This window comes from Branchiostoma belcheri, unplaced genomic scaffold, assembly GCF_001625305.1.
Source record: "Branchiostoma belcheri isolate BF01 breed outbred unplaced genomic scaffold, Haploidv18h27 scaffold9, whole genome shotgun sequence".
Taxonomy (NCBI): Eukaryota; Metazoa; Chordata; class Leptocardii; order Amphioxiformes; family Branchiostomatidae; genus Branchiostoma; species Branchiostoma belcheri.
Genome location: NW_017804575.1, coordinates 2,789,699 through 2,805,940, shown reverse-complemented (window position 1 = coordinate 2,805,940; position 16,242 = coordinate 2,789,699). Strand labels below are relative to the sequence as shown.

The 16,242-nt window shown below is 40.1% G+C and overlaps 1 protein-coding gene across 5 annotated transcripts in view; it reads right to left on the bottom strand.

The window, feature by feature from the left end:
• LOC109487836 (carbonic anhydrase-related protein 10-like) overlaps positions 1-16,242 on the bottom strand; it is a 181,495-nt gene that overhangs the window by 104,641 nt on the left and 60,612 nt on the right. For all 5 annotated transcript variants that reach the window (XM_019791925.1, XM_019791926.1, XM_019791924.1 and 2 more), the window contains one exon: positions 8,623-8,765. In XM_019791925.1, the coding sequence (XP_019647484.1) occupies positions 8,623-8,765 (143 nt within the window). The remainder of the gene's footprint in view (positions 1-8,622; positions 8,766-16,242) is intronic.

The following is a 16,242-nucleotide window of genomic DNA, read 5'->3' as shown; positions in this document are numbered from 1 at the left end:
ACTGCAACATACTTTTGGTATGCACTCCTGCACACCTCAAATGTACACACCTAGGGTATGTTGCAGTAAAATATCTTAAAGCACACTTTTTCTCAAGGTGGTGATATTATGGACCCTGGTGATATTATGGACACAGATGTTACATGCTTTTGCATCTTGTATAGACAGTGAGTTCACATGCTTTGACGTGAATAAACAATTTGAAATAGACAAAAGATATTAATACAAGGATGTTTGTTGCATGCTGATGTGTAAAAATTCCAAATTACTGTTAAGTTTTTCGTTATTTTCATGGGGTTCCGTGAGACTTTTGGCAATTATATATTGCATTCCTCCATCAATTTGCCGCACGCATTTAAATAACCTTTTCTAAGTGACCTGACTGTATACATTTTCACTTTATGCTATTTAATAAGCTGCCATCATGCTTTGCTTAAACTTCAAATCTCTATGTTAAAAATGTAAGACATTATAATTGTTTCTCTGAACCGAAGAGCACCCTTACTACACTGTTAAATGGTATTCTACCCTAGAGAGTATCTGTCTCTTTTCTGCATGGGTTGTTTTTAATGAGAAATGGTGACCCCTTCAGAAAGGTCCTTGTTCAATGTCTCCTTCATTTACACAACTGAGGAAAACGACTTAGGAACAACATAAGACGGTGGTCAAATGCTTAAGACCTGAACATTCTTGTTTTCAAACATTCACTTTTTTATTCACATATATTTATCGAGTATTGGGTAAAAAGCACAAGTTGTTTACATAACACCTTCTACTCAAAAATATACAACGAGTATAAAACACATTCACAAGATGTGAAATATTCAGTTGTCAAATATTCAGTTTGACTTAAAATTAAAAGGAAAACCTAAAGTATTTTTGCTGGTATTTTCTCATAAGCTGTTGATGAATTGGAGTACAACATAATTTTTACGTATATGCCTGTGCTTGGAAACTATATCATAGAGAAAAACAAGACCACATCACATTATACATATCAAAACTACCACAACTACCAAGTAGACGAACAGATCACAGTACCAGTACCATAACTTCAGTACCAAGGACAGGATCATACCACATTTAACATACCAGTACAATAACTTCAGTACCAAGGACAGGACCATATCACATAATGCACACCAGTACCATAACTTCAGGACCAAGGACAGGACCAAGGACAGGACCATGCCACATTTTACATACCAGTACCATAACTTCAGGACCAAGGACAGGACCATACCGCATTTTACATACCAGTACTAATAACTTACAGAACCAAGGACAAGGGCTATACCACATAATTACATACCAGTACCATAACTTCAGAACCAAGAACAGGACCAAGGACAGGATCATGCCACATTTTACATACCAGTACCATAAACTTCAGGACCAAGGACAGGATACATACCACATTATACATACCAGTACCATAACTTCAGTACCAAGGACAGGACCTTACCACATTATACATACAAGTACCATAACTTCAGTACCAAGGACAGGACCATACCACATTTTACATACCAGTACCATAACTTCAGGACCAAGGACAGGACCATACCACATTTTACATACCAATACCATAACTTCAGTACCAAGGACAGGACCATACCACATTATACATACCAGTACCATAACTTCAGAACCAAGGACAGGACCATACCACACCATACATACTAGTAGGATTAGGAAGATGGTCAAGAGGATGTGCACAAGAATAGCATTGAATTTTACTCTAGTAGGGTGACAAGAAAAATATCAGTTAACAAAACTCAGTAGCGGGGAGGAATTGCAGAAATACAACCCTCCTCTCCTCATGGAACTGTTGTCTAAATTTTATCTATCCTGAGATCCTCTGTATGTATCGTGGAAAGACTTCTCCAGGGAGGCTGTCAGATACACTTACACACTACAGCTTTATGCTACCAAATATAAGCCTCTGGTATGACTGGTATTCGACAAGTAATCAAATTCCGATTTTGTAAAGCCTCTACAAATACAGTATGACCTCTCCAATCTATGCCAGTCAAGCCAGTGCTATGTATGGATGGTAATAGTGAGGATTCATTACAATACTGATGAGACTCAGCAGTTGGTTGAGGTTGAATCGTATATTTTCCGACAGCGAGGATGTTTCGTGCACACATGGGGCCAATCGTGCTGCTCAGATTTGCGGCGGAATATTTTATCGGCAACCAGAGACGTCGGAGGAAACTTGCGGATAAATCATGCTTAATTTACCTGCTGCCAGGACGCTATGGGAAGAACTGTGCATCACTTAGTTAGCAGTCTGCCTGTAATGTAAATGTGCTTCGTATACATGTAGCATGAATGATCACATGTATGGACTGTTAATCAAAGTAATTAAAATGTGAGCAGCAGATAGACCGAACAGCATAATCAAGAAAGTCGACATGCATCATAAATCAGCTTAGAAGTGGTGAAACACATTAAGTACAAACATTTGTACACAGAACGTATTATTAAATGCTGTAACATTTATTTGTAATCATAATCATTTTTGTGCTGTATACTGTATGTAGGTTTGAAAGTCTTGGGTTACTGGGTCTTTGACAGTATAAAAATTATTAGTCTTGAAAGACTGATAGATTTGTCAAACACAAGAAATGATGCATTTTTGCTGAAAATTAATGTTGACATCTTTGCAGAAAAATTACAGAACTAAGAAATTTCTAATACACCAATCTTGGTCGTGAATCAGGAATAAAGGAATGAAAAGTCTTGTACTATACTGAAATTATAACTTTGGAAGAGCTTAAAGTACAATATGTTTCCATTATAGAAAACACATAATTATGAAGAATGCAATTTTATTGTGAGAAGGCATTTTGGAGCCAAAGTTTAATGTTTATGATCCCCTTTGAAGTACTGCGGCCCTGATGTAAAACTCCCCTCCCAACCGGAGCCTTAATTTTTACCTGGCCGTACATTTTACGATGCCATCTGGACATTCTGGGTTCTCAATTCTGCACCCAACAATCGCTGGTTGATGAGCCCATTTCTGTAGCCCCGGCGTCCTTTTAGCATGTTACAGGTTTGTCTGAACTACCCCGAGACGAGGGGCAACACAATTACTCCAAGACCTTCCCCCCATTTCCATATATATTACACAACGTGGCTTACCCACATGTTTAAGGTCTTCAGGCAATTTAGCTCCAATAGCTGCTCACCTCTACTATAAGCCCTAACAAATCCGGGCTCCTACTTTCAAGTACCTTCCTATATCCAATCGCAGGCTTATGGTATCCCGACCGTAATAATTCATGAGGAAAAGATTAGGAGACTTATATCCACAGCATGTTGAGGTCACAGGTGGATTGTACCTTACCCAGGGAAACAAAGGCCATTAACAAGTGGGTCAGTCCAGCAATCATGAGTCAAGTAATAGAATTAAGGTCAGTCGGATCAAGGGTTTCTCCCTGCGCTCGTTGCCCTTTTGCCGGCCGGGGCGAGAATTAGGTGGTAATTGGGATCAATAGTTGATCCATCGTTATAAAGTGCCCGGCTTTAGAGAGCGAGATGATAGATGCTGCAGCTATTTCTGGTGGTGGTAATATAATATAATATAATATGGTCAGTGTTTGGGGGAGGGACCTCAAATCATCACCATTGTGGGTGGAAACTGTAACTAGGCCAATGAGTCACCTGGGATGTTGCATAATCTAATGATTCAATTGTTCTGGGATATTCGCATTACAAGACAAAGAATATACCTGTGATGACCTATATATAGATGGACAAGAGGCACTGAGGATAGTTTGGGCCTTACTCTAAATATATTTTAGATAATGTAAGATAGTGCTACAGATTTTGTCCCATGTTTCATAATCTAATGATTCAATTGTTCTGGGATATTCACATTACAAGACAAAGAATATACCTGTGATGACCTATATATAGATGGACAAGAGACACTGAGGAGAGTTTGCCTTACTCTAGATGTATTTTAGATAATGTAAGATGGTGCTACACATTTTGTCCCATGTTTGAGTTAGAGTATAACAGCATGAAAATGTAAACTGGAAGAGGATTTAATGCAAATCTGCTTAGTACCCGTTTATGACCCACTCAACACTTAACCCACTCAAATTCAAGAGTGTCTATAGAAAAGCTGGGTAGAAAACTTGTTCACTGCATAAAAATCCTCTTAGGTGCCTTCTTTTCTTTTGTGGACTTCTTATAAACAACCATGGAGCAGCCTTAAGGCAGAAATCAAACTTCCCCTATGTACAGCAAGACTTGACACATTTTTTCTGTGCCCTGATATCGACTTGAGCCGCTAGTCGTTTGATAATCCTGCAGGAATCGACTGTTGGGTCAGAACTTGAACACAGATCTGATTGAACTAAATGGACTTTCTCTGGTCCCTGCATTGACCCACAGGAGCTCCTAGTTAATGAACTGTCCAGAAGCATAAAACCCTTCATCCAACAGAAGAAAAAAGAACTTGTATGCAGTTCTTATAGAATTACGTATGATATCCTGTCAAGTAAATGGCAAAAGGAGCAAGTTCTTCCAACCTGATAAAATTATTTTCGGAGGCAAAAGAAGCAGTTTCTAAGTATGGCAAAGTACCCATATTCACATATTAGACAAAAACGACCACCACAAAAACACTTCATTGTAAGTGCCACAAAAGACTTACAGAACGCATAGTAAGAATTGTGAATCCGTATTGTATTGTAAGCCCACATGCACTGTATTGTAATTTTTTAATGATGCAAAATGTTGATGTGCCTTTAATCTATTCTGTAAATTTTTGATGCAATTCAGATGTGTCTTAATACATTCAACACATCTCCAAATTTGATTTGAAGTAAAGATGTGAAGTTTGAGATTTTGAGTTTCATTAATCAAATTTGAAAAATGTCATCAATGACTTGATTTTGATTTTTGGTTCAGTGTTGTTACATAAGAAGCAGCCTACAAAACAGGACATATCATTTAGGGAGAAAAGAGGCAAAAGTTTTTAAAATTTCATTTCATTTTTTAAAATTTTGTTTCCTTTTTTTTACCTAGTGCATGATTAGGGGATGACAGAAAAAGCAGTGAATGTAATACTGTAACTGTAGATTTTAGAAAAGCATTTGAGGTAATGGTTTTAATTCATCAGAATGCCTTATTACTGGTTGATATTGTATACTTAGATGCACTATAATTATAATATAATAATTGTCAGCTTTTTTATAGTGGTGTACCTAGACGTTTGCTAAAAAAATTAGACTGGAATCCTCTCATCTTTTAATCAATCATTCAAATACGTAGGCCACACGAATTTAATTTCTTGGTAAACGAATTTTTCTAGAAAAATAATGGAGCGGGCGGGCGAAAAAAATAAAAAAACAAGAAGCCATAGGTGACAATCCTCCGTGAAGTTTTATATATTTCAACAAAATCCCAAGCGTCAACACCAGACCTACTATGCAGACATTATAATTAGGCAACGGTTAATACAATGAGGGCGCGTCACAAGCATAAAACATACAAAGAGCTAAATCCATTACTGCTCCCAGGGCGTGTAAAGATACTGTGCTTCAAGTTCGAAGTTCATTTTAATTACACACACACAATCATTGCATTCAAATAAAGATCGGACTATCATGGTCGTGTCTAGTAACAAAGACAGCCCCACCTGTTAGGGAAGCGAGTGTGGGAGCCCCGGCATACAAGTAGAATGGTACCCAGGCTACGTCTTACCGTGCCTGTACCTAATTAAGCGCGCCTGTAACAGGCCAAATTCCAGCAACAGTTGCGGCCAGCACCGCGAGTGTTACTAGCTTACTACCGCCGGCCAGATAACCAGGATATCTGCTTATAGTACCTCTGCTACCAGACAACTGCCTAAACCTACGGCCTATTCCACAGGATTGTAAAAGTAGGGATGTTTCTAAAATATGCATTTACTTCAATATCAAAACAGCTACGGTAAAAATAAAAAGAGGTGCATCATCCCGGACATAAAGCCACACCACATGCGAAATTACACAGAAATGCGACGTACGGAAGAATGCGTTTTGGCTGCGAACATCTTCCAAAAAACTTGGCATCTCTTAAGCATGGGCAAAAACATCTGGAACCACTTATCAAAACCACCCCGTATCTGCATGAAGTTCCACCCCCCCCACTGCTATTCCAAACAACGCGTTTTTCTGGACCATTCCAATTCGCCTCGTAATTGTAGGGGTGCGTCTGCAATATTATATTGACCGCGAAAGCAGCAACGGCAAAAATACACATTCGTGCATCAACACGGGCATGCCCGCAGACGGCCTATAAAATTGCGTGCCGATTACACAAAGAGAACCCAGTGTTTTGACTGCGAACATGAAAAATCAGCCGATCACAACACTCCGTCCGGAGGTCCTGACCTCCTTCACGGAGTAATAAAAACAGGCCTAGGCATCCTATTATGGCCCAAAATGGTACGATAAGAGCCATGAAGTCAACACGCCAGGCTGGTTCAAAATTTAAACAATAAATTTTGAACTTTTAATGATACCATTGCATTGAAAGATGGAATAACTGTAACAACTAGGATGAAAAGGACTATTTTCAACTGTTCCGGGCAAAATATGAGTATTTTGCAGTTGATTCTGAATTTTTATTTTTATTTACAAATCAGAAAAAAATGAAGCGGGCGAATCCGATAACCAAGAAATTAAATTGGTGTGGCCTTAGCAAGAAATTGCACTCGTTTAAAAAATATAGAAAATCCAGAGGTCGATGGCCATAATATGCACTTCACGTTCACCGTTCAAAATATTGCAATGGTAACAATCCACTGTATCGGGGCAGAGATATCACTTGTCATGTTCCATCCAATTTTTATTGTCACCTCTGTCCATAATAATTGCAGTCATGCCAGAAACAAGTCAGGCCTGGCACCCTTAACTGCCAGGTTATTGCCATTCTCAGCTCATTTTTCCACACTTTATTTCATTCTGGTTCATTGTCGAATTCTGATCAAGTGCCAGCAATCTATGCTATCTCCAGAGAGGCCAGAGGCATCAATGCTAGTGTAAGAAACAGGAGGAGCCAGTAAAAACCCTTCTGGTCCCGGGCCGGGGTTCGAACCCACGACCTCCCGGGCACCAGAGCTTCATAACCAGACGCTCTAACCTCTCCGCTAAAAGGTCTAGACCCGTTTGCCTTATCAGTTGGTAGCGCCTATAAACCCCCCACTGTTACACTACTCCCCCTTTTCTTTCAAGATTCATCCTCGAATCTTCCGAATTCGACATCCCTGGAGCGGCACTCTTTGCTCCCAGGGCCGGTGTGGGAACCACTGTAAGAAACAGGAGGAGACAGTAAAAACCCGTCTGGTCCCGGGCCGGGGTTCGAACCCACAACCTCCCGGGCACCAGAGCTTCATAACCAGACGCTCTAACCGCTCCACTAAAAGGTCTAGACCCATTTGCCGTATCAGTTGGTTGTGCCTATAAACCCCCCACTGTTACACTAGCTAGCACCCAGGTTACATCACCCTCTGACTTTCCCTGGGTCTTAAACATCTCTTAATCGACAGACGAGGCATTCTGATTCACTTAAGCCGGTCACAGAAGATGTCTTCTTTATTCCTCTTCTGGCTCTAAGCCAGTGTACTTTCAGAATACAGATTTATCATGATTTTGATGCAAAACCTACATCTGTTATGGTCTTCTAAAGAAAAACCTGTAATAAAAACCTTGTGGCAGATAGACGGTCTTTATCTTTTTTATCTTTGCATTTGGATTCATGCTATGCAATGATGTTTCTCTTTAATTCCTCTTTAGAATGGACAGTATATATAGTCGTAGCTCTATAGTTATGGATGTTCCTAAGCCAACTTCACCATCAAAACGTGTCTCTCGTTTTTAATGGATGTTGCTACTGAAAGATGAGTTCTAAATCCCACACGATGGGATTAGAGTCTCTTGATGACATAAATCTTCTAGTCTAAGAGGACTTCCATCCCCATCTGGTCTTTCTTGTGCTCAAGACATAGCCAGGCATATTTCTTCACTAAAACAACTGAGCAACTCTGTTGGCTGATTTATAGAAATGTACAAAATGTAAATCATTGGCGCTGTGCAGGTATTTCTGATGCCTTCCTCCACCTAACCTGCACAAAACTTAGCCACCACACCTATGTGAAAGATGGTGGATGCGGTCTACTGTGGTCTACCGTGGTCCACTGTTCATCGTGCTTGTCAAAAAGAGCTAGGGGAATTTTCCTGTACATTATGACCCTGTAAATACTGTACATAGCGTCTGTCTTCTCTGTCACAAGCAGTGGGAGATAAGTAAGCTCTTCAGTGAGCTAAAACTTCAACGAAGAGAGGCATAAAAGAGGCCATATACACCAGGGCACTCCAACCTTCGCTCAACCGGGACGGGGGGTGATATCGACCTCAGACAACCTTTGACCCTTTGGTGATGTCACACTTTGGAAAAATCATTTGGGTCAGATAGCCGAGGAAGACTGAGTGATTTAGTTGAAAATTCCGATGAGTGAAATTTATGAATTGGAGAACAGTTTAAATTTGTCATAATGTAATTTACCAACTCATGTTGATGGTTTGAGATCACTTTTAAATTAGAATTTCTTGAACTCACCTTATCTGTATCAGAGTCAAAGTTGATGGGGATCAGGTTGGGGTCATACAGGATCTGGTTGGCTCGGAAGTTGATGGGAGATTGCATCTTCCCGTCCTTACACATCACCCAGTCTGAGTTCACCAGTCCCCAGAACTGTGGGCCTGGAGGAGGAAAGACAGAAATAATAATAATAATAATAAATGGTTTTTATTGTCCAAACAGTACCCGTGCAGTTGCAGCCTTTATACAGCTGAATTGATGCAGGGTATCACATAATAATCAATACAAATCACAACAACTACAACAATCAAATAATACACATGATACACATTTTGTTCCACAATTATTTTTTGTAGAACTGTCACAAGGGTCTGTGCGGCTGCCATTCGGCGCCTCAAGGTGACCTCAATACGACTTTCCCCAACCAAAGTTAGGTACCCATTTACACCTGGGTGGAGTGAGGAAAGTCGTGTAAAGTGCCTTTTCCAAGGGCACAACGTCGGGGCGCATGTTCTGACATGTACTGGGAACGACTCGGAATCGAACCCGGGTCTCCCGGTTCATAGTCGATTGCTCTAACCGCTACACCACCCAACGCCACACCACACTTTCATAACATCTATAACTAAACATACATTGAAACAAATACAAGTCATAATTCACCTAGTACCTATACAAGTCTATGAATAAATCAACATGTTGAGTTTGACGTATCAGTAATAGTGTTCTAACGTCTAAAGTGAATGGTGCAGTACATTCTGCCAATGTGCTCTAAAACCTCTGTGACAAGTTACAATGTCCAGCCAATATAACTACATGTACCAGTATTATGTAATTCTATGCACATATTCTATATGCTACTTGTTGTACTCATAAATCAGTTATCATTCTGGAAAACTACTGATCGAAGGATAAGTTCAGAACTATGAAATCTTGAACGTTACAAATCCTTCTGTTATTAGAAGTGCTTAACTTATAGGTTTCTGTACTGCCATGCCAGCTTTGTCTTCAAAGCAGCTTCGATGTCTTTGACAATCACTGCTCTGTTGCATCCTCTTCTCACTAAGGCAGGATGCTTGCCACGGAACGGAAGTATTGTTTTTGAGTGGCACTAAATTTTGCTAGGTTTGAATGTTTGGGTTCCTGCAGCTGACTAGGAAGGATGGTATAATAGACATGTTGCATAATTATAGTATGAGTAGTATTCCATGCTGCTGTGATGTAAATTATCCAGAGATTTTTTTTTTTTTTACTTCATCGGTCACCACAAAACAAGGCTCATGAGAGCCACTCAAAATGTTTTGGGTTACTGTACAGCCAGTGAGGACAGATGTTTGTTGACCTTTGACTTGAAAAGTTTAAGGTTATACCCATATGGAAAACAATCACATGGTAGCTTAGTCCATAGTGATGTTGTTCTAGGAAAGAAGCTTTCAGCATGGAACTTCCTCCTAAGAGGTGGTGAATGAGCGCGTTGGCAGAACGGACTGCGCCTGTGCAGAACCCTGGATTTTTGGTTGGATTTTTGGTCAACGTTGCATCAGAATTTTCACTGTTGCAGACGATATCTTTTCTGACACAACATTGGGAAACTATTGTCGAAATTCTAATCTTATATGAGCGAATACGACCTTATATGAGACATTCTGCCAAAGTGCTATGTACAATACATTACGGGTTTCGCGCAGGTGCAGTACGTTCTGCCGACGTGCTTGGTGAATGGAGGAAGAAAGGGTGATTCGCTTCAGTGGAAGTGGCAAGACGTGTCCTTGCTGAGAATGTTGGAAGTCACAGGGGGCACATAAGCGAGTGAAGTTCCGTGGAGCATTTCCCAATGATCATACTTAGCCAAGTTGGTTATACATTTTGTACTGTACATAGTAAGACGTGTTACGTACATCAAACAATCCTCTCTGCAGTTCCATTACATTCACGAAAGCCAAAGCTTGGAAGTCTGAAATCTCTGATTTCTTGTTTGGCAAGAGAAGCCTTAGACTACATCCTCTTGGTAATGATGCTGTGGGACATTGATGGGTAATGCACAGTGCACTCTAATCCAATTCTTATTATAGCCACAGGCGTAGATCTTGGACACTGAGGGTATTTTTGCCAGTCTGATTTAGGCCACAGTAAGTAAATTTTACGGATGACATCCTCCACAGACTCCAAATCTAATGCGAGCGGGCGAAAAAAAACAAGGCGGGGCGGAAAAAAAGATTCCTACATTTTCATATTTTGACGTCATAAACCTTGTTAAACAAGAGATGATACCTATATGGTGCTAAGTTTACTGCCAACTATTACAACATTCATTGCCACTGAAAAATAAATTTTAAAGTTTTCACCCATTGTACAAATTGTTTTGATTCAGTGGGAACATCACATATACACAGCCACCATCACATATAAAAGGAATGAAATACATCACTGCATCAAAGTAAAAGACAATTTGTGAAAACATTAAATCAGAGCCTTGTCTTGCCTCCTGTCTTGATATTTATCTGCCATCCACGTTCCGGCATGGCAACAGACATCTTTGCCCATTTTCGGCATGTTGACCACTGTCAGAGGGCAACAAAATTTCTTTTTTTTTCCAAAATCAGGCGAAAATCAATGCGCGCGGATGTCATCCATAAAAATTACTTGCTGTGGCCTTATAGTCAGATCTGGGCGGAAGTCCCTACTTTGACAAGGTCCTGGTTAATTTGACAATTTCATTATTGTGGACAATGTGTAGACATCTCCTGGAGGCAACCGTCTGTGTGGGGAATTAAGACGAAAGGCCGTATTTCTAGGGGACAGAGAAATGTTCCAACACGTTGGTGAAGGTTTAAGACATCTAGGTAATAAGATACGCCAAAAACAGTACTCTAAGCAACTGGATATGATTTTGGACACGGTCAGACATTTCAGGTAGCGTCAGTGACACTAAGAGACTACAGGAGAAATGCAGGTTTATAAGCACAAACTATTGATTGTTATACAAATAAGTGAAGACAAATTTTTTGAAAGTCCAAGCAATAGTTGTTTTTTCCCCTTCATTATAATAAGCCCCACACAGTTAATAATACTGGATTCACCCCTAGCTTAGGCCACACCAATTTGATTTGTTGATTCTTTGAATTTCTTTTAGAAAAAATATGAAGCAACAGGGAAAAAAAATAGATATTATTTAATAAAAACAGACCTAGGCATCCTATAATAGCCCCAAATGCTATGATGGGGGCCATGATGTCAACCTACCAGGCTGGTTCGTAATTCAAGCAATGAATTGTGATCTGAAGTTTTTAGCAAAACAAATTTTGTAGATGGAAAAAACTCACAACTAGGAAGGCAACTTGATCTTTCATCAACTGTTCAGGCTGAACATTCAGAACCTGAATCTTTTCCTTTTTTTGCAAATTAGAAAAAAATGAAGCGGGTACGTGAATCCAAGAACCAATTAATAAATTGGTGTGGCCTTAGAACATTTATTTTCTGCTGTGAGAATCAAAAAAAAAAGACAAGGGAAATTGAATACATAGAAAAATGGAGTGTGATGACAGGAGAGCTATTTTTGACTCAACGCTTCCAATTTCAAAAGGCCAGCATCCTTAGTAGTTGGCCAAGCTTGCATGGTGGTCTCCAAGGCCATCAGCTTATTATATCTTACATACAAGGAAACAGGAGTGTATGTCATCCATGGAGAGACAAGCCAGGAATTACACCCTCCTATCCTCCCCATCTAACAGTTGGTCTGTGAAACAAGGCAGTTGGGAAATATGTGTGTGGAGATACGGGCTTCAAAGTCAAGATTACGGCATCATCTTCTCCTCTGGTGGTCCCAAGGAGCTTGCCAGGTAGAACTAACAACTTATTGACCTGTGCAAGAATGTTATCTTGGCCTAAACACGTAAATTCACCAGTGCTTGAATATCAGGATGTTCATCATGATCAGTTAATTGGGCATCCAATGCAATTTCAGGGCGGCGAAACAAAAAATAATCAAAATCTGTCTGATACTAACTGCCATTTCTTGGCACATTTTCATCATCATTTCATACTTGACTTTCGATTGTAACATTAATATACTACCTTTGTTGCTTAAGAAATAAGGATGTTAGGTTATATCATGTACCTTTTTAAATTTTTTCTGTACTATGTTTATTAATTAGTTTCTTTTGCCATACATTTTTGCCATATATTATCGTCATGCATTTAAGTTTGCCCTCTCTTGAAGCATTTGAAATAAGGAACAAGCTACTTGCATGGTGCACATTTTTCTACCAGATGGGCCAACCAATGAGGAAATGAAATTATTCAGAAAGTAAAAAAAAAAAAACTTTGACATCACATTCAACCATCAGGCAGCGCTTTACCAGATAATCCAGTGGGTAGTAAAGGGAAATGGGGGTGATGAGGACCTTGGCTTTACTACTGAGCGAGTGCCATAAAAGGAGAGGCCGGGAAAAAGAACACCTTAACATGGCCTAAGTGATGCATGGTCCTGCCAAACGGATTTTAATAATGCAGAGGGTGTAGAGGATACCGGAGAACACTCCGTCTGCGGGGAAACTTCGCTACGTCCCTCCGGTCAGCCAGCAGTTTTGGACGGCGGCCAGAGATTGACCACATTAACCCACACAATGGGGTATCAAAGAGTACAAAATAGATTGTAGTCCTGGGAATAAAAAGTCCCACAACATACTAATACCTGTGAGGGATTCCTTACGTGTGAAAACAAAACATCTGATATGCGAGGGAACCGCAACATTAACTTTCTGATGCGTGATAATGATTTTAAATGACGGAGACTGGACAAGACGGTTAAAAAGTCCCAAAACATACTAGAAGCTGCGAGGGACTTAACTTACGTATCAAAACAAAACATCTGATATGCGAGGGAACCGCAACATTAACTCTCTGATAAGTGATAATGATTTTAAATGACGCAGACTGGACAAGATGGATAAAAGGTCCCAAAACATACTAGAAGCTGCAAGGGACTTAACTTACGTATCAAAACAAAACATCTGATATGCGAGGGAACCGCAACATTAACTCTCTGATAAGTGATAATGATTTTAAATGACAAAGACTGGACAAGACGGATAAAACGTCCCAAAACATACGAGAAGCTGCGAGGGACTACCTAACGTATCAAAACAAAACATCTGATATGTGAGGGAACCGCAACATTAACTCTCTGATGCGTGATAATGATTTTAAATGACGGAGACTGGACAAGATGGATAAAAAGTCCTGAAACATACGAGAAGCTGCGAGGGACTTAACTTACGTATCAAAACAAAACATCTGATATGCGAGGGAACCGCAACATTAACTCTCTGATGCGTGATAATGATTTTAAATGACGGAGACTGGACAAGACGGATAAAAAGTCCCAAAACATACTAGAAGCTGCGTATCAAAACACAATACGTATCAAAACAAAACATTGATATGCGAGGGAACCGCAACATTAACTCTCTGATGTGTGATAATGATTTTAAATGACGCAGACTGGACAAGACGGATAAAACGTCCCAAAACATACGAGAAGCTGCGAGAGACAACTTACGTATGAAAACAAAAATCTGATATGCGAGGGAACCGCAACATTGCCTATCTGATAAGTGATAATGATTTTAAATGACGAAGACTGGACAAGACGGATAAAAGGTCCTGAAACATACTAGAAGCTGCGAGGGACTTAACTTACGTATCAAAACAAAACGTGATATGCGAGGGAACCGCAACATTAACTCTCTGACGAGTGATAATGATTTTAAATGATGGAGACTGGACAAGACGGATCTTGGGCCCGACACGTCCCGACAGAGAGATCCTGACGTACGGCGCGGATGGGAAGGAGGGAAGTGGAGCGGCTTTGTCTGGCAATCTTCCCATCAAACACCTGTGTCACTCTTAACTCCCAAATCTTCAAGAACTAAACTGCACCATGTACTTCATTACTTTGTCGTTTCATCTTTTTTTCTTTTTTATTCACAAAATAATATTCCCAAACATGAATTTTGAGCCCCGGTGTTGCTTCAGACAGCAGACAGTCCAAGACTGACGTCTCATCTTCATTGAGGTATACGAGGGTCACGGAGGTTTTAATCAGTCACGGTTTGGTGGGCCTCGAAGCTCACAGTGCTTTGCTGTGCTCCGGTTGTAACAGGGATAGAGACTTCAGGCAATTAGTCTGTTTGTTGGACCATACACAACGGCAGCAAACACCCATTCTGGGTAACTGTGAATCAATGGACTCCCAAAGATGAGGAAAATGACATGACTCAATCAAGTTGCTTCAGTCTGTCAATACTTGATACGTCTGCCTCGTCTTTTGGCACGGTACGGGTTGACAATGACTTTGAGCTATGCCATAATTTTGCACAGTTTGCCGGTCAAGTGAGCACTGCAAAGGTCCGTGGTTAATAATTGATACATTCATTCCCACTCCATTTCGGGACGGTTTGGAACAGACACTTGAGCACTGTGTGTGGTCATTTTTCAAAGGATGGGGGCTCCGTTTGGGGTGTTCTAACCTTCCAGTAACCTTTCTCCTTGTTTTTAATGCGTTTACATGGTAAGATGGTGCTGATCTTTCTCAAGTTCAAAGAAGAAAAAAAGACTGCTTCACACATTTTTGGAACTGCATAGCTTATTACAATTATACAAATTTGTGTTTTATTTTGAAATTGATAATGTCCAGTGACTGCTTTTTCTCCAAATCCTGATGATTCTGGTGCTTCCGAAGTTCAAACAAAACAAAGAACACATTTCTGTACATTTTTTTGGGTACTTTTCAGGTGGCTTATTACAATAAAAAAAAACTTGTGCATTGAAAATGTCATGAGAATTCTTTTTGTCCAATTTCCAATGATGCAGCTTTAAGTGTGCATGCTTCCAAAGTTCAAAGAAAACTAGGAAGATTTTTTCACACATTTTTGGTAATGTACATGTATAACAGTTCAAGTAGCTTCATTATTACAATACACAATGTGTTTTCCTTTGAAAATGTCTGATATCTTTTTCTCCCAAACCTAATAATTCTGGTGCTTCTGAAGTTCAAAGAAGAAAAAGAAGACACATTTTTTCACACATTTTGGGTACTGTATACTGTTTCAGGTAGCTTTGTTATGTTACAATACAAATCTTTGTTATGCTTTGAACATGTCCTGTGACTGAGTTCTTTTCCTCCCAATCCCAGTCCAAATGACTGTCATCTTCCCCTCAGGCAGCAATCAAGTTCAGACATTACGCTGACGCAGGAAAGGTATTCACACCCGAACAGCGTGCAATTTTCGCTCCTACTCAATGGGCTAATGGTCTTATTCAGTTTGCCAATGACGTGGGGGGATTCGTCGGGCTGCGGATCGATCGCGGGAATTGAAATTCCATGGAAACACCTCGCTGCAACTTAACACCCTCCCAGACTGGGGTGACTGGTGATTACGGGAAGATGAGGCTTGAAAAATTCATGCACAATCGCTGCACGGGTGACAAGAAGAATGGGCTCCACTCCACCCTTACACACCTCATGAGTGAAAAAGCACATCGGCTATACTGTTTCAATATTGAAAGTGTACTATGTACAGTTGCCTGTGGATTGTCAGGGCTCGAAATACAAGTGTCACCTGCATATGCAGCGTA